This window comes from Podarcis muralis, chromosome 12 (assembly GCF_964188315.1).
Source record: "Podarcis muralis chromosome 12, rPodMur119.hap1.1, whole genome shotgun sequence".
NCBI classification, from domain to species: Eukaryota; Metazoa; Chordata; class Lepidosauria; order Squamata; family Lacertidae; genus Podarcis; species Podarcis muralis.
In genome coordinates this window covers 19969029-19987165 of record NC_135666.1, presented here as the reverse complement: position 1 = coordinate 19987165, position 18137 = coordinate 19969029, and the positions used below count along the sequence as shown (strand labels likewise).

The 18137-nt window shown below is 40.1% G+C and overlaps 1 protein-coding gene across 1 annotated transcript in view; it reads right to left on the bottom strand.

Annotated features, from left to right (window-relative positions):
- The window catches only part of ARHGAP12 (Rho GTPase activating protein 12), a 65058-nt gene that overhangs the window by 8895 nt on the left and 38026 nt on the right, over positions 1 to 18137 (bottom strand). Inside the window, exons 6-11 of the mRNA XM_028749861.2 lie at positions 7304 to 7429; positions 4321 to 4395; positions 3189 to 3250; positions 2292 to 2373; positions 1547 to 1648; positions 1175 to 1273 (exon numbers count right to left, since the gene is read on the bottom strand). Coding sequence (XP_028605694.2) covers positions 1175 to 1273; positions 1547 to 1648; positions 2292 to 2373; positions 3189 to 3250; positions 4321 to 4395; positions 7304 to 7429 — 546 coding nt within the window. The remainder of the gene's footprint in view (positions 1 to 1174; positions 1274 to 1546; positions 1649 to 2291; positions 2374 to 3188; positions 3251 to 4320; positions 4396 to 7303; positions 7430 to 18137) is intronic.

Here is an 18137-nt window from a genome sequence, read left to right as displayed (position 1 = left end):
AGGGGGGGGGAGCGGGGGAAAAACGCAAGACTCGCAAGATGTTTTCGTCTTGCGAAGCAAGCCCATAGGGAAAATCGTCTTGCGAAGCAACTCAAAAACAGAAAACCCTTTCGTCTAGCGGGTTTTTCGTCTTGCGAGGCATTCGTCTTGCGGGGCACCACTGTATATGCATCACTCAATAGCAGTTCAGAGCCTACAGAAAGTGCAAAAACAGGTTCCTGCTTAAGAAGGTCCTTTTCTTCAGTAGCTAAATCAAATCTTTAACAGACCAAGCAAAACTGAAACACCAATAAATCTGTACAAGACATATTTGTCCGCTTGGGACAAAACTGGTAGACATTTGAGTATCTCAAGAATCTAAATCTGTATATGCAGCAGTGAAAGTGACAAGATCATTAGGTGCAATGCCACAAGTTTATCAATGCACATGCTAAACACTACTGCAGGGATTCCTTTGGAAATTGCAGTACAGGAACACATACATCTGCACATGCCTCTTCTCAATCCCAAAATAATATTGGACTGTATCAAGGGACAAAGAAATGGTCCAAACAAGTCTTGAAGACCTGGCTGCAATTCAGCTCACACAGTATATACTTCAGGACATAAGCGAGAAATGTCTAGTTCATATTCCACATAAACCATGAACTAGATAATGTTCCTTTTTGAATCTCAACATTTGAACATATTTTTATCATTATATTCTTATTGTGGTTTGCAGTCAACTAAACTTTACTCAGAGTAGACCCACTGAAATTAGTGGCTAATTTAGGTACATTAAACATTAGTTGGACACAACCCTCAATTAGAACTACAAGAATATCTTTTTAGTTTTCGAAAAATATATTCTGTGGTTATTTGAGGTGATGATTTTTCCTCTATTGGCCATAATAAAGATGATGATCTCACGAGCTTATTTTTATTATCATCATCTTATTTAGTTTTCCCACCCTTCATCCCAAAGGAGCCCAGGGCGGGAAACAAATCATTAAAAACATTCTAACATTAAAAACAATCCTCATCCACTGATGTGTCTCAAAATTCCAGAGCAAGTGCAGCTTTGGTCCTATATTGTGGTTTAGTTGTTTCATCAAACGGTCAAGCAAGAGGTAGAAATGGAATGGTGGTGGGGGAGAGCAATAACTTTTATCTGCAAACCATCATAAGTACATACCTGGTTACTGATAGCAAAATTAAGAACTTTAAACCATTCATTTACAGAAATGTCATTATCCGACTGGATTAATAATTCAGTTCCTTGCCGGGTTTTCAGCTTTAAAATAAAAAGAAATCTGGGCATTAGAATGGAAGTACGTATTTTATGTGTTGCTCCAAAATACCCGATTGCTAGGTCAATTACTATATTATACTCTATCTATTCTAAGAAACCCCGACAGTTTAAGACATTTATATGCCACTTAAATATTCACATTTCTAAGTTTAAAAAGGTCTGTCGTAAATATTTTTTGTAAAAGGCTTAACTCATTACCCATTTTTTCTATGGTCATGTTAAGTACCCAAAATAAAGTTAGGCAAAAACAGTCACCTCAATCACATTCTTCTTGCTCGATTTCTCCTTAGAAGCCCAGTCGACAAATGCACCCCTGAGATCCACTGTGAACTCCGGCTTGGATTGGTTGACCCCAAACTTCTGGAGGGAAAAACAAACATTGCCAATTTGTTTTTAGAAGGCTTCCCTGCCCCAGACATTGCACAACCTGCCCATACAGGCAATGACTGTTTTTGGCGTGTCCGGCACACGTGCATCATGCTGAACTCAGAGGTTACCCAAAAAGTCACAAAAGGGAGTGGAGCAGCGGTTTGCAGGCTTTTTCAATGGTGTTTAAAATACACACAATTTCACATGAACACATGATGCCTTGGAACATAACCCCTGCGTGAACTGGGAGTTGCCTGTATTATATTCCTAAATTCCCACCGCAACACTTGTCTCCACCATGGCCCTGTTGGCTACTGACGTTTAGTGGCCTGGACAAGGGTCTACTTGTGTTTTGTCTTAACCAACCTTGGGAAGGCTGGGCATTTCAGATGGCTTGGGGGTGCTTACAAAGCCCCATTTTGAATTCCATCAGTTTAAAAGAGTCACTTTGTGCCACGGCTGTGGGCCACTTCATACAGAACAAAGCTTCTCCACTAGGTGGAGCTGCTCGTTTTAACTCCCACTCTGCAATCGCTTGTACTGCATTAATGCACTGTATCTCCACATGGTTGCATTAACAGTAGAGATGAGGGGGAGGAGTCTGAAAATACAGTAACTTTCCAGTACTTACCCAGCTAGTCCCACCTCCTTGAGTCTTGGTAAACAATAACGAGGGACCTTGCAATACAGCCCATGAGGACATCCAATTTTTTCTGTAGGAGAGGTAGGCAATTGTACACAGTCAAGAGATTGATCAAATAACTGAGACTGCCCAGTGGTGCTTGACAAATGACCCTTTGTATCACTGTGTCTACAGGTATAGCTGTTATTGACAAAAGGCCAATTTGGCCTGCTGAAATCACCAAAACAGGAATGCTACATAAAAGCAATCCTTTATTTTGAGACTAACTAGTCACATCAGGCTTGTCTGTGGCCTGGGGTGGGAATAAAGCTATAAATTCAAACAAAAAGGCATCTGGTTCCTGGCAGGGGCCCCTGGCCAGCTGAGCCCTCCAAAGCCTGGGGCCAGTGTGCCCAGCTGTCCCCACCCCCCAGCATGGGCTGAGCCACAGTAGCTCAAACTTACAGCACACACTGTATCACGTTTGTGTGTTGTATGTACAATATTTAGCCAGGCTTATTCTACTTATTCTCTTGCATTAAAATGCTCCGTTTAGAACCCTAACAGTTGCAAAGAGAGCCACTACAGATTGGCTTCAACCAATAACACTGCAAAAATGTTGTATTTATCTCACTTCCAGAAAACGTCCCCAGAAAATCCAAGTAATACTGACAGAAGAAACTTAAAATTGCTTTCCTAAACATGTTCCTTGTGGTGAGCGTGGCTGCAGGCTTTAAAATGCTGATCAGTTCCTTTAAGTTTCACTGAAACAGGGTTTCTTTGCATATAAATATGCTGACAAGTAACCCACTTGCAACCTTACATTGCTTTGATGATTGAATGTTTGCCTGACCAAATTTAAAATACCTAAATGTCAAAACTTAGAAGTGTGCTGGAGATACTTGCCGAACTTTTTTCCCATTTTCTGTAATCTTTGTCACATTTAATAATCCATACTTCTCTTGGTCCTGGGGAAGAGAACAAATGGAAAATCAGTTTAAAAAGCAGCTTGTTGTTCCTTTAAATTAGAAAATAATCTCTTTCCTTCCACAACTATTTTCAAGAAGAGCTAAATAGCTAACACCTGAACTGCAGAGATGTGGTTCCTTGAACTTAACATTAACAGCACAATCCTATATGTGTCTACTCAGAGGTAAGATGACTAAATTCAATGGGGCTCGCTCCCAGATAACTGGGTATAGGATTGCAGCCTAAATGTGCTAAACCAGATTTTTAACTAATGTTACTATGCCACAACATTTTTTTAAACTGATGTAACCTACCTGCTTACATCTATTCATTATTTGTAGCTTAAAAACAAAACTTATATATTCTCAATATCAGAAGCATTTCTATTTTCACAGTTTATTCATGGTAGACATCTTGCTCCTAAAAATTGTGTTTGCTTGACAAAACAGATTGCCAAATCCATCGGTTCCCTGGCCTGATCTAAAGTAAAAATGTACAAGGGCATTTTGTAAGACTCGGCTGTAAGAACTCAAACTATACACTTTTCCTATGTAACACAGATCTCAAAAGTATCAGGCAGACTTCCCTACCAAGGTGTGAGGAACTGCTAGACTGGTGTTATCTAACTGGGTCACAGGATAGAAAGTAGATCACCAGTGACCGCAATATGGAAAAGCAGTATTGTGTTTATTAATGTTATGAGGGGCCAACAAGGCTGCTTTAAAAAAGGACAAAATGCCTCCTTTAAGGACTGGATGACACCACTACCTCCATTTTCTGCTGATCTATTTGCACACAGTGTTCTTGTGAAGCTGCCTGGTTGAACAATGCTGGGGACATGACTAAATCCTATATATCTTACAAGTCAACAGAAGATATGCATCTTCTAAATACTGCTCTAGAAGCCACTGAAGTTGATTACATTGAGAAGGCCCAACACAAGAAGTGGCTTCAATCTCTCTTCAATCCACTATGTGAAGTGTAACAATGTTCGGCATACATTAACAACCATGGATTTGCCTCAGACTAGTGAGCTCAACAATCTGTGTATGACAATATTTATACTGACTGTGGCTTGATGCTTTGGTGAGGAAGGAGAATACTCATTCTCAGGAAAAGCGGTCTTTGAAGCAACCGGAGAATCCTAAGGAATAAAGATGTATTGAAATATTTATAACACAGAAATAAAGTAGAATCTCCTTAAGCTTTACAGAATTTGGACATAACAGAAAATGTGTCTGATACTGAAATACTGGAATGACAATGAGTTATGTTCAAATTAAAGCAGTCATTCCTTTCATTAATTTTTCTAGTACAGTTTTTTCCTTGCACAAATTTAATTATCTACAATACTATCTATAGATAAATCATATGTCAGATACTAACTTGCTCATGGTGTGTTGGGAACAAATATGCAGGATTAGGCAAGAGAGGTTCAGAAGAATTAGTTGGCAACTGTAAAAATACAAGAACTATTTTAATATATCATTATTGCTTCATAGAGTCTGTTATCTTGAGCATAATAAAATAATGTATATTCCAATGTCATCTAATCAGAACTGATTTGCATCCTTGGAGAGTGTCAAGCTTTTGAATTATGCATAAATTATGCATTCCACACACAAACACACCCCAAAAAATCTGCTAACTTGAAATATTAAGGAGGTTAGAAAGAAATAAGCAGAATACAATTCCTGCAGGGATAGCTGATACAGAAAGAACTGCTTTGTAGTGAAGTTTCTTTTCCTGTGTTGTTGGCAACTATGTTACTAAGAGAAATTCTCTTTATGCTTGAGGACAGGTTAAAGGTTCCTGAAATTCATACCTATCTCCATCCAAAACTCTTGTTCAGTTTCTTTAGTACTGAAAAGATTTGTAAACTTAAGCACCAACGCTTATGTAGCCAAAATGGCACCATCCATACACAAACAGAAGACAGGGCAGAAATGTACAAGAAGCCCAGTGGGAAGACCCTGAGAGAAGGACCCCAAGAACTGCCCTTGTGCAGTCACTAATCACAGAATGCTAAGATCAGAGGAGGGCATGGCTGTGAACATGTGATCTCCAGGCTGCAACATTTTGTTGCTTTTTTTTTTTTACTCAAACCCCTTGCCATCTTTGGCCAGATTCATCTTTGCATATTCTGTTTCTTAGACTACATTATAAAAACATCCAGAACAGGGATAGCAGCAAAAAAATTCATTTTTTCGATACAATTCTAAAAGCAATACCACTGCCCCAACCCCCCACAATAGAGACACATACCATAACTACAACAAAGCAAACCAATTTAAACATCCAACAGAACAGAACAGAAAAATGCTTGGAAGAAGAAGAGTTGTTTATGCCGGTGCCAAGCAGGCCTCACTGGAGAGAGCACAAACAGGGGGCCACAACCCAAAATACTCTTGCGGTCTCCCCCCCCCCCCCCCCCGTGCTTGATGCCCTTATTGTCTTCTGCTAGGATATCTTAAGGACCTCCTGTTCCCATATGATTTTGCCCAATGGCCATCTTTGGAGACTTTGCACTACTTACACTCTCTCACACACATGCAGTAGTGGTACTGTGGGAGACTGTAACACAGTGGTGGCCAAACTTGGTCCTCCAGCTGTTTTGGGACTACAATTCCCATCATTCCTGACCACTGATCCTGTTAACTAGGGATGATGGGAGTTGTAGTCCAAAAACAGCTAGAGAGCTAAGTTTGGCCACCACTGCTTTAACACAATTGTCTCTCATTAGTGGGTTCCACATTATGCAACCCTCTCCCTAGAGAAACATATCTGGCCTCTTCACTACTTCAGTTTCAGGAGACAGTTCCAAAACATACTTTTTCATATAACTGCAGAACCAAAGGGACAGGCGAGATCTGCTGCTTTGCATTGGTGCCTGTTGCTTTACTGTTTGGTCATCCTTGCTCCCATTGCTTTGTCTGAAATTTCTTTGTTATTGTTTGTAATCTTGATCTTACATAGACTGTGACTTGAGATGTGTGTTTTTTTCAGATACGAAAGCAGCATATAAATTATCTCTAACCAAATAAAAATGTTGCAGTTGGTGGCCATGTACACCAAACCATGGTTTAGCGCATCACGCACAAGCTGGAATTAGCCTTAGGAAACCTTGCCCCTCCCCACTCCTTCCATATGGCCAGGAGGTAGACTGTGTTTACTTTTATTTTCATTGAATATTGGCTTGCCACTGCATGCAAACCAAGTATCATGGCGTATAACAAACTCAGGTTAATTTAACAAGCCGATTTCATAACTCATGGTCTGAAATTGGCTTTGTTTTGAAGCTGTCCAGACTTGATTATTAAATCATAAGCCAGGGCTGCATACAATGAGACAAGCTTTGGGGAAATTGAAAATAAACAGTGCTGAACTACTGTTCCTGGTCACACAGGAGGAGCGGGGGGAAAGGAAAACCACATGAACCTGAGGCTCACTTGAGCCTCTTTCCAGCTCCTGCTTAACTATGACTTTGCATGACTTCAAAAAAATCAGGCCACTGAGCTCAGGGCAAGACATTAAAACTGCTGCTGGGAAGACAGCCGAGGTCGGAGCCCAATTCCAAAAGCTAGCAACTCCATGATCAGGGGTACAAGGCAGGTTTTGTACCACTGACTTCTTTAGGAGAAAACAAGTACAGCCTGTCATAGCAAAGTTTGCTTTAATAAGAGCACATTTGAAATGAATTGTTTTTCTGAATCGAACACGAAGTAAACAATCTACATTAATGTAAGAATATATTACATTAATGTAAGAATATATTACAAACATAACTGTACAATAATTATTTCGCTGAAAACACAATTAGTCAGGCTAAGAGTGCAGCCCTACACCCACTTATCTGGGAGTAATCAGTGCAACTTACTTCTGAGTAGACAACTTATAGGATTGCACTGTATGCAACTTACAGGGATCAACCTAACCATTTTGCACCAGTGTTTTTCTTTTATTTTTTAGTGTACAGTAGAATAAAAAATATACATAATAAATAATACACGACAACTGATCAGACTCCAGTATGTTCTTTAGGACATTCCTACCTTGTCATTAGTGTCCAACACAATTGAGCTGTGCCTCCATTTTGTTAAAACTATTGGTTCCTGTAGCCTCCTGTCCAGACTCCTGCTTTTAATTATCTCCCTTTGCTGCTGTGGTGAAGCATTAAACTATTAAAAAAGAAAGCAGAAGGAAATCCATACACTGTAAATGTATTGTAATGAAGCAAAGGCAGGTGAAGCACGTGCAATCCACTCTTAGCTGCTTTCACATATACAAACCTGCAGAGAGAAAGGCTACACTTCCCGCCATGTGTCATCTCTTTCCTCTGAAATAGTCAACAGAAGTTTGCCTAGGGGCCTGGGGCATTGCAGCATGCCACAGCTTTTAGTCCTGAAATTATTCTACCGAATAAGGGCTCTGGAGTGTAATGGCCCCACTCACATCAAGGTATGAAGGATTTCCAACCAGCTACCTGAATATTCAGCAAAAGGTATTCATAATGCATGCCAAGGGGAATCTAAACCCAAAGCACTGTGTCAAGGCATGCCAGGGATAAAGCCATGCAGAACCAAGGATGGAGACACATGAGGCCCTTATATATCCCACCCACTATGGACTCTATTCAAGTCTTCATGTACACAAGCTTAATTTTAAAGGAAGCAACTTTACAGGAAGGGAAATAGCTACAAAGAAAAATTAGCCTGATAGTTAAAAAATGAAAAACTGGAAGCAAGGAAGCCAGTCAACCAACTTTAGCAATTGCTATGTCTACATCAAGGCCTAGCAGCTTTTCATATTTGAAGGTAGTAGCTTAAGTAGCAGCAAGTAGTGCAGTTTCTCCTGTGCAGCTGTAGGAGGCATCTGCCATTTACTTATGTACAATTACATTCATTCAATGCCCTTTAAACATGCATGGTGCAGTCCTTTAGCTAATATAAATTTCAGATACGGCCCTTAACTGGTGACTAAGTTGCACACCCCTTGTATATAAACATATCTAAATTAGTGGAATAAGCCTCAATAAACCACCCTGTTTAAGCAACTTAGTTGAAGGGATGATTTGGAAGACGCAATTTCAGGGCAGAAACCTAAAATCGCAACGTAATCTAACAAAGAGTAATGCAGCAATTTAAACAGAATCCCCTTCCCTCCCTAACTCTCTTCCCCTTCTCTTCTTCTGTGCCCAGCCACCTTCCTAACTCTTTTGTATGTTAGGATGTCTTGCTCAGTCTGTTGTTGTTATCTAATGAATAAAAATTATCACAAAAAAACAAAGCTAGCCTCAAAGAAAGGAGTAACTTGGGTCTTACTTCACATGCTACAGGTTGCATCCAAGGAAGTCTTACATCAGAGTAAATCCAATGAAATCAATGGACTTAAGGCAGCCATGACAACTACAGTGGTGCCTCGCAATACGAAAAGAATCCGTTCCGCGATTCTCTTCGTCTAGCGGTTTTTTCGTCTTGCGAAGCAACCCCATTAGCGGCTAAGCGGATTAGCGCTATTAGCGATTTAGCGGCTTAGCGGCTATTAAAGGCTTAGCGGCTAAGCTGTTAAAAGGCTATTAACGGCTTAGCGGCTTAGAAAAAGGGGGGGGAGCGAGAAAAAAATGGCAAGACTCGCAAGACATTTTCGTCTTGCGAGGCAAGCCCATAGGGAAATTCGTCTTGCGAAGCGCCTCCGAAACGGAAAACCCTTTCATCTAGCGGGTTTTCCGTCTTGCGAGGCAATCGTCTTGCGGGGCACCACTGTAGTCTCAATATGTCTGTTGTCAGGATGACTTCACTGAATGTAACCCAATGTATTAAAAGTTTTTGAACATTTAAAAAGTGCAACTGTTAGAGTTGCCATGTGTCCTCTTTTTCAGGGGTAAAATTTCTGTCCAGGTGGATTTTTTATATTTGCCAAAATGTCTCTGGCTATAATTTCTGGATGAGACACAGACATTAACCAGTAGTTTACGACTTGCTTTCCTCTTCACCTGCCCCCCTCAGCAACATATCACAGCTTCTATAGCCTACATATAATAGGGGTATTTAAAATGAGAGTCGTCATAGCGTCCTTTTTTTCCTCTCTCTTTAAAATATGGCAACCCTAAACTGGTCTCAGTCTAAATCAGTATTTCTAAAACTTGGTTCCCCAGCTGTTGCTGGACTACAACTCCTATCATCCCTGAACACTGGTCCTTCTAGCTAGGGATTGTGGAAGTTGTAGTCTGGGGGACCAAGTTTGAGAAACACTGATAAACCAATGGAACATGATGATTTTCCATGCAATTAAGTATTTAATTTGACCTGGGAAGAAGTGGGGAGGGGATTTATGTAACCTCGCCCCCACTGCCACAATTGTTCAATACAGTGGTACCTGTGGTTACGAACTTAATTCGTTCCGGAGGTCCATTCTTAACCTGAAACCGTCCTTAACCTGAGGTACCACTTTAGCTAATGGGGGCCTTCCACTGCTGGCACGATTTCTGTTCTCATTCCTGAGGTAAAGTTCTTAACCCATGGTACTACTTCCGGATTAGCGGAGTCTGTAACCCGAAGTGTTTGTAGCCCGAGGTACCACTGTTTTAAAAGTGAACTAATGTATAGGGCTACTGGAAGTTACTCTCTCAGGACAAGATCCCAACCTATAACAGTGAACTAAACTACAGCAGAGGACAGCAAGAGTGGCAGGAAGATTCAAGGACAATCAAAAAAACATTTAAACATTTCAGCATAGCATAGCATAGCATAGCATAGCATAGCATAGTAGAGCAACTGGGAAACACTGGCCTGCAAGCACTTTAATTGGAGAACAGCCTTTACCAAAAGGCGTCATGGGTTTTGAAGATGCTCAAACTCAGGATGAAGGGGAGAAACGCGCTAAGAGGAAGGCACACTTGGCAAACCCTCACAGTGATCAACTCCTGCCTGGAAACCTACATCCCCACTGTGGAAGGACGTGTGGATCCAGAACTGGCCTCCACAGTCACTTACGGACTCACTTTTAAAACCATGTTTATGGAAGACCATCTTACTTGGCTACGAGTGATTGCCAAAGAAAGAAGAGGAAGAAGCATAGTATTATTATAAAAATAATATTTTAATTTGCAGGATATGGATAGATAGTTTTTCAAAATCAAGCACTGCTGAGAGTTGTTTCTTTTTGTTTTCCAATGTATTTATCAATTTAAAAAATTGGTGTGCTATGAGCAAATTTTTATTAAGAAGGTGTGGCCCAGAGAAAAAAAGTTTGAGAACCAGTGCTCCTAAGAGTCTGAGCTGCAATATTAAAGGTGAACTATGCTCCCGGGCCATTCATAAGCCACTTTCTCCCTTAGGGGTTTTGTTCCCTTGGAGTTTTCCTTTCAGATTTTGTGTGTCTGCATGTATTTTGCAAACCTCCAGGGTGCACACACACACATAGCCCAAGCCTGCTGATCCTCTCTCTTGTGTGGGGATGTTGTTATTTTGAATGCACAACCACACACATGGGAAAACTCAAATCTGTATTAGAATGCTATATAAACAGAATTCTAAATTGTGAAGGGAGGTTTCTTTGCCATTAAATCTGTGCAGGGAAAGGCAAGGCAAACTGAAAATGCTGAAAACACTCCCATATTTGGCCGGAGAACAATCAGTAATTATTTTTTTACATGCACAGTAGAGAAATTAGAATCAATTGAGGTTTTCTATGTTAACTTGCATGTTACTGGAAAGTATTATACTTATTAAGTTAGCAATTATAACCCACCTTTTTATGATAAGATATACACGTTTCTTATAAAATAAAAATATGTATACATTATAATGATCCTAACAGCAAAACAAAGAGTGTAAAAAATGATATTAATAATGTCCAGAGACAGCAAACTAAAATCCATATAATCATAGGCTCTGACTTTTTAAAAATGCTGTCATTATAAAATGGTTTTAAGTGCCTGTTTAAATAATCAAGAGCCTGTGATCATCATCATCTTTGTGTGCCTCCTCTAAGAGAGGTCCAGAGGATGGCAACACGAGAATGGGCCTTTTCTGCAGTGGCTCCCTATTTGTGGAATGTTTCTCTTTCTCTTTGGCTTTGACTGATTAACATTCTATGTCCTTTAAAATGTGTTGGAAGGAGGAGAGTTATTGGTTTGTTTTTGTTATGTATTTTGTGTTCTCATTTTGCACTTTCATGTTGTGAACAGTCCTGTGATCTTTGAATGAAGATAATAATAACAAAAAAGAATTTGAAGCAGGCAAAGAGGGGACCAAGCTATTCAGGGAGGAGGAAAACACTATTCCACAGTTTAAGTGCCACAAATGAAAATGCCCTCTCAGAGTTATATGAATTTTAACTTCATTTTCGCTCTCAACCATTTCTTCTCTTGAATTCTTTGATTGGAGGACTCTCCCCTGTGGCATAACTTCAGGCAAAATCTTTTATTAATACCCAGCAACACTACTGCAAAAATCAATCCAGACACACTCATGTTTTTCCTAAAGCATCCTTTCTAAGTAAAACTGCATATAATTTACAGTTCTCTCAAATAATTTTCTGAAAAGTACCACTATTCACTACACTGAAATAGACTGGGTTGGAAGGTAGTTTTGGAAGGTCCCACAATGCTCCAAAACAGGAAGAATCAGCAAAAATTTATTCCTTCCCCCTTCTTCACGCAGGAGCAGCAGCAGCATGTGAGTGAATTTCCACTTATGGGAACTTGAGATCCAACCCATTAACATTATGAAAGGATGAAACAATACAGAAGAGAAAGAGAGATACCTATTCCTCTCAACCTCATGAACAGAACAGGCACATAAAGTTTCTGAAATAAGGCAACAGAGACCACATCCCAGAATATATCCAGACTACTCATACGGCCTGGTTACTTTGGGAGGGTGAGGGGTTACACTACAGCTGCCACATGCTGAGCAGTTCACCTTCACAAAAAGAAAGCAACTGGAAAAGAAACCAGAGGGAACCCCAGAACTAAATGAGGGCTCTTTGGAAACCTTCATCTTCTCAATTGCAGGTACATTTTCAAAGCTCTTTTCTGCTCAATGTACGGTGGAGTTTTCTGCCCATTTTAAAAGTACAGTTTCATTGTCAACTTCTATGAGTTTGGACGGGTGAAGCTGCCACAGAGAAATCCCGTGTTTCTAACTATACCAGTTTTGTCCTCATTTGTAGTGATCAGAAGTCTTTGGTTTAATGGTCAAGTGCTATCTCTACACAGACAGAGCATGCCTGCTTATGGGTTTTTATAATATACAACCTGTCTGCTTTGAGAAGCAGTAAAACTGGGACAGCTGAGCTTTTTGTATGTGTGTTGTGTTTTTTTTTTAAAAAAAACCTTGTTACTTCAACAGCACACACCCTAAAATAATACATAATGTAGAATACTAAGTAAGGTAACTGAACTACATGAAGACTATATTTTGTCAAGATGCGCAAGTCCTATAATCTGAACAGGTGCCGAACTGGAAGGGATGGAGATGATATGATGGCACTGCCACTCTTAAGGGAACATTGGCATGTGCTAGAGAGCAGCAACCGACAGGATGGATGCAGATTAGAAGGTTTGACTGTCAAGGAAGTATTTCAAATACAAAATCCCAGTGATGCGTCAACACAGAAGGTGTATTATAGTATAGTAAAGTGGGAGGCTCCAATTCATCTGAGTTGAGCCATGAATTCACTAGATGGTCTTAAGCAAGTCACCATCTCTCAATTCCAGCCTTCAGTCTGTAATGTGGGAACAGTATTTTAAAGAACTGGGGTTTTTTTTGTTTTTTTTTACAGGACTGTTTTAAGGATTGCTAAGGCTATGTATGAAACAGTATATGTTTACTATGAACTGACACAGTAATATTACTGGTCTTGCTTTGCCAGTTACAATCAATTTGCTTAGGCGATAAGAGATACCCCATGTGTCCGTATGGATTCCAAATCATGCTGAAATGGGTAGTAACAGTCTGTGAATTAATTCAACCCATGCAATGCCACTTACACTGTTATTCATGCCTAAAAACTTTTGGTTAAGGAGTTGGAGTGGGGGAGTGGAGGAAACAGAACCAGTCATGTGAGGAAAGATGCGCACACAACGTTATAGAATAGCTATCTTAGTCAAAATTAACAAATGAAATTACTCTTGGGAGTCATGTGCTATGTTGTTGTTTGTAGGAAGGTGAATAAGAAAGGTGAAGCCTATTTTTATTCTGTAGTTTTCTGATAAAGTAGCCAGATTAAGAATTGCAAGGGGGAGGGCTATTATTTTACAGATGTCTCTGTTTTTGGCATTGCATAAATCATGGGGTAAGCACCCGTGACTCACCTGTCTGCGGTAGGTGGGGTTTGAATTTCCCTCCGTTTTCCCCCTCAGCTAATCCTCTCCCTCTGCTGTGAATGGCTGCAGAAGGTAGACCGTATATGAGCCTACAGTACACACAAAAGATGCCTCCTGCCCATGCAACACTTACCCAATCAATTAATCAAATCTGTAGTAAGGCCCCACAGAAAGACACTAGTGTCATACTGGGCTTAATTACATTGGTCCAAGTAGGCAATATATGAATTGAATAACTATGCAACTCATATGTTTTGGAGTACAGTTTTACAAAAATAGGAAGGCTCTTTTATAGCAGGCTTTCCTGATGCTACAAATCATAAAAGACAGGAGTGGCAGCTGATATTTTATACAGCAGAAAAAGTTGATACCATGGCTTACAGATTATTTTCCAGTCTATTCAGAGCCATTTTAGTCCAATTCCATTAGGCTGGTATCATAGGTCAACATAATCCTACTGTGGTACAAGCCAAGCCCCTCTATAAACCCTTTCCCTCCAGAGTACCATTCTTGAGGTACCACTATGATAAAAATTTGTTTACTAAATCTAAAATATTACACGGCACTTCCATGTAAAATAATGGATTGCTGTTCCAACATTTCTACAAAGGTGCATGAAGATTTTTCTGCTATTCCTTGACTCTTAACTTTCCAAATTCATTCCCAAATCCACTGGTAACAAACAAATACAAAGTATCAGAATTAACATTAGAAGTGTTCTCATTCCAATGCAGATAGCACAGAATGTGACAGTATTGATATTCCTGGAACCTTCCCTAGCATTCATCTCTGTTATTAATAAGCAGATAAAAATAGTCAAGGCTGTCTGTAAATTAGCATGAGGGGGAAATGGATAACAATCCTAGATGTATGTGGCATAACTGATTTCCACCCCTTCCCCAATCAAATCACTTAAGTGTTTTTCTTGCATTAATTGATCCAGTACATTTGGTTGCAGACTAAAGTTGGCAGCTACGTTGCATGCTGAGTATTCCTTCTGGCTCTCATCTCAGGCTAGAAACAAAGAACTTGGTTCATTCCTTATTCCTCTCCAAGTCTGCCTTGTCTAGGATAAGGTGAAAGGACATGACAGGGAAGACAGAGATATCTAGCTTATGTGTATCATACCTCAGTGAGTTAGTTGTAGAGCCTGATGAAGAATTTTGAGTTCCCCAAACCTAGTACTGAATTCAAGGAAGCTATAGGCATTAAGAAGAGCGCCACAAATGTCAGAAAAAATATCCAAATTAAGATCTGCCAGTATCATTAAGTGAAAAATCCAGTCCTGTATCACTTAAAAACACACACACACACACACACACACACACACACACAGCAGTTTGTCAAAGAAAATCAGCCCCTAAATATATTGAGTCTCATTTTTTAATATATTAGTGTATGGGCATGTCTTTAAGTTAACACCTTACATTAAAAACCTGATAGAACCGAATTATCGAAGGCTTTTCACCAAAGCCAGACTAAACTTTCCTTCTGCAGTGTTGGATGGCAGGTTGAGAGGAGTTCCCTACCAGGACAGACTTTGCTTGTGTGCTCAAGACATCGATTCCATAAAACATATTTTGCTGCACTGTGCAAAATATGAGCAAGCCAGGGCTGAACTGATATTACCCTTGCTGGTACCTTTCCTGGGAAAATCAGAGGCTCACTATGTCAGGTTCCTATTGGAAGACCGAACAAACACTAGAATATTAGCAGTGGCAAAGTTTTTATCGGTGGTTGCAAGAACCAGTGATCCTTATCTTTTGAACAAAATGCTTGTTTAACCTGGAGGTAGGCTGTATGAATTGTGCATTGCTTTGTAACGATTTGTTGGGTCTCTGGACCGTAATAAAGATTGATGAATATATTAGTGGCCCCGTGGTGATTTTAGCTTACAAATTTTATTGTCTAATGTTTCAATTTGTATATTAAGGAGTTTCGATAGCTTTGTGCAGATTAGGTTATGTTTTGATAAAGTAAATGTTTCAAGTTTTTGTATCAAACTAGTATATATTTTATTGAACGATGTTGCATACAGTGCAGCAGCCTTTGGCTCTAAGCAATAAACTTGACTGACTGACTGACTGACTGACTGAGTCTCATCACCTACACAACAAGTGGCATCGATCCTAGTAGTCCCAAGTGCAGTAGCATGACAATATTTCATCACAATACAAGGAAGCTCTGCACAAAAATGACCAATATGCTTTTCAGAAATGAAGAGCTCTTTGGCCAACACTGAGGCTGAACCCGTTGCATGGTGTCTGCTGTTAGGCAGCCCAGGGTAAGCTTCCCAGAGTGACACATATTTATTTCCAAAGCTCATATTCAGCATTTTGGACAGAATCAAAACCAATGAACCAAAGATGCATGTGAAGAGGTAAAAGACTGGGATATGGACCTAGAAAATGGACTGGAGGAGCATGGTTTAGTTCCATGTCTGAATATAAACAGTTCTGAATGATAGGAGATACCTAGAGATGGAGTCTAACTAAATAACTTAAAGTGTTATTCTACAAAATTTAAATATTGTGCCCCTTTCCCCAAAACCAGATATTTAACAAAATGGTTTGACTTATGACCAACTGTGCTTACATGCGTGAAATTCCAGCCTTTTGCTAATGATAAAACTATACAACCATATCAAAATTGAGCCAAATTGTATCCTCAATACACATATCAGTAAAACACACCAAAATCTAAGCTCATCTTCTAAAAACAAGATGTAACTGTTCTGCAATTATAGGGCTGGGGGGGGGGGATCTGGCCTAGAACTTGGTACAAGGCTTCCAGTGGAAAGGCCTGGCCTTGCAAACTGCTATTGACACATTGATGTCAAATATTTTAATGGCAAAGGATTGAAGCACAAACTCTGAAAGCAGACGTCTCCAATGCCTTGAAGTATTTGGGGCCATATTTTGAAAACAATGGCATATAAAGCCTAAAGTTTTCAATTGTTTCCTGCATTCTTTTGTCTGTCAGAGACCTCTCTCATGCCTTTTCTTAAATTTGGTACAGCTTTGCCACTCAACGTTCTTCAAATTAACATTCTCACGTCCCCATGATGTTCTTCTAAAACAGACCTTCCTGCACTGTAATTATGGATGCATCAATATGCTGGGAAAATGTGAGAAGAGAGTATGCATGCTCTGAAGTTAGTTCCAAATCTTTTAACTTCATTTAAGAAGGAGTCAGCTTCATCACCTCTAGGATCACAGAGGCAAAGGAAACACAATTCTCCCAACATCTCAATGAATCCATAAGCACATTTGCCAATTCCTATTTTCCATGCACTGCTCTGGTTCGCCAGAAGCGGCTTAGTCATGCTGGCCACATGACCCGGAAGCTGTACTCAGCCAATAAAGCGAGATGAGCATTGCAACCCCAGAGTCGGCCACAACTGGACCTAATGGGTCAGGGGTCCCTTTACCTTTTATAATTTAAGACAGCTTACTGTATGGGATACTGTATGACTGTTCCCTTTGCTTATGGTTTTGCTGAAAAGCAGCTCTTTACAGAGTCAATGGCCTTATTTCAAGGTGTTTGTCCACTTATGTGTGCGGGTGGGGGGAGAGATTACAAATAATAACTGGGACTCTTCAACAAAATGTTACAGTGTATTCGTGTCACCTGAGGGTGGAGCTGAAAGGGTTGGAAAAAGGTTAGCATCAAAGCCCAAACTCCCTGCTCTAACTTGGATCTTATTTCATGTGACGTTTTAAAAAGCATCAATAACTGATGTTCAACCAGTGCACATGCACATCAGTAGAGCATGGCTTCAACATGCATATGAGTGCTGAATTTGCCCTGGCCAGCCAATGCACAGCTTTGGCCTGCGGTATTAACAGTGGACTACATTGCACAGCTGCCCAAAGTTCAGAATACAACCACCTCTCTCTAATAATAAGCACTGCAGACTTGTTGTATACTACTCTCAGCTCAATCTCCAACTCAGGTATAAAAGCAATGGGGAAATACTGCAGGGTTGTTGTGAGTTGCTTTCACAGTATCAGCTCAACCTGGAATGCCTCTAGACAAAACTACAGGACTGTCACAAGCCAATCAGAGACTAATTTGCAGTATTCAGTTAACTGCACTGCAGGACAGTCATGAACTACACTCTCCCAGCAACTGCCCTTCCTAACAGGCAATTTTGAAACAACGAGGTGCATTAGCAGCTTTTCCATTAGCAAGTTTGTTTAAAAGAAAGAAAGAAAAATATTTCACACAAAATAAGCAATGAGTTAGAAAGAGCAGTGACTCTCCTTCTAGCTACTACCTTGTGGGGGAGCAGATAAGCAGGTGTCAAATTCCTGCCACATTAAGTCTTGGATTTCTATGGGTGACTTTCGCTTCTGTCCTTGGAAACATTTGAAAATAGTTTCCCATTGTGAACTAGGAAGTGACCCACCCAGACATTGAAATGATTGCCTCTAACTGACACTTTCTCAATCTTCTTTCACAATCTCTTGGAGGGGGAAAGAGAGGAGAGAAATGAAGGGAAATGCAGCCAAGGAACAGATGCTGAGATACAACCGTCTACCTCCCACTCTCCT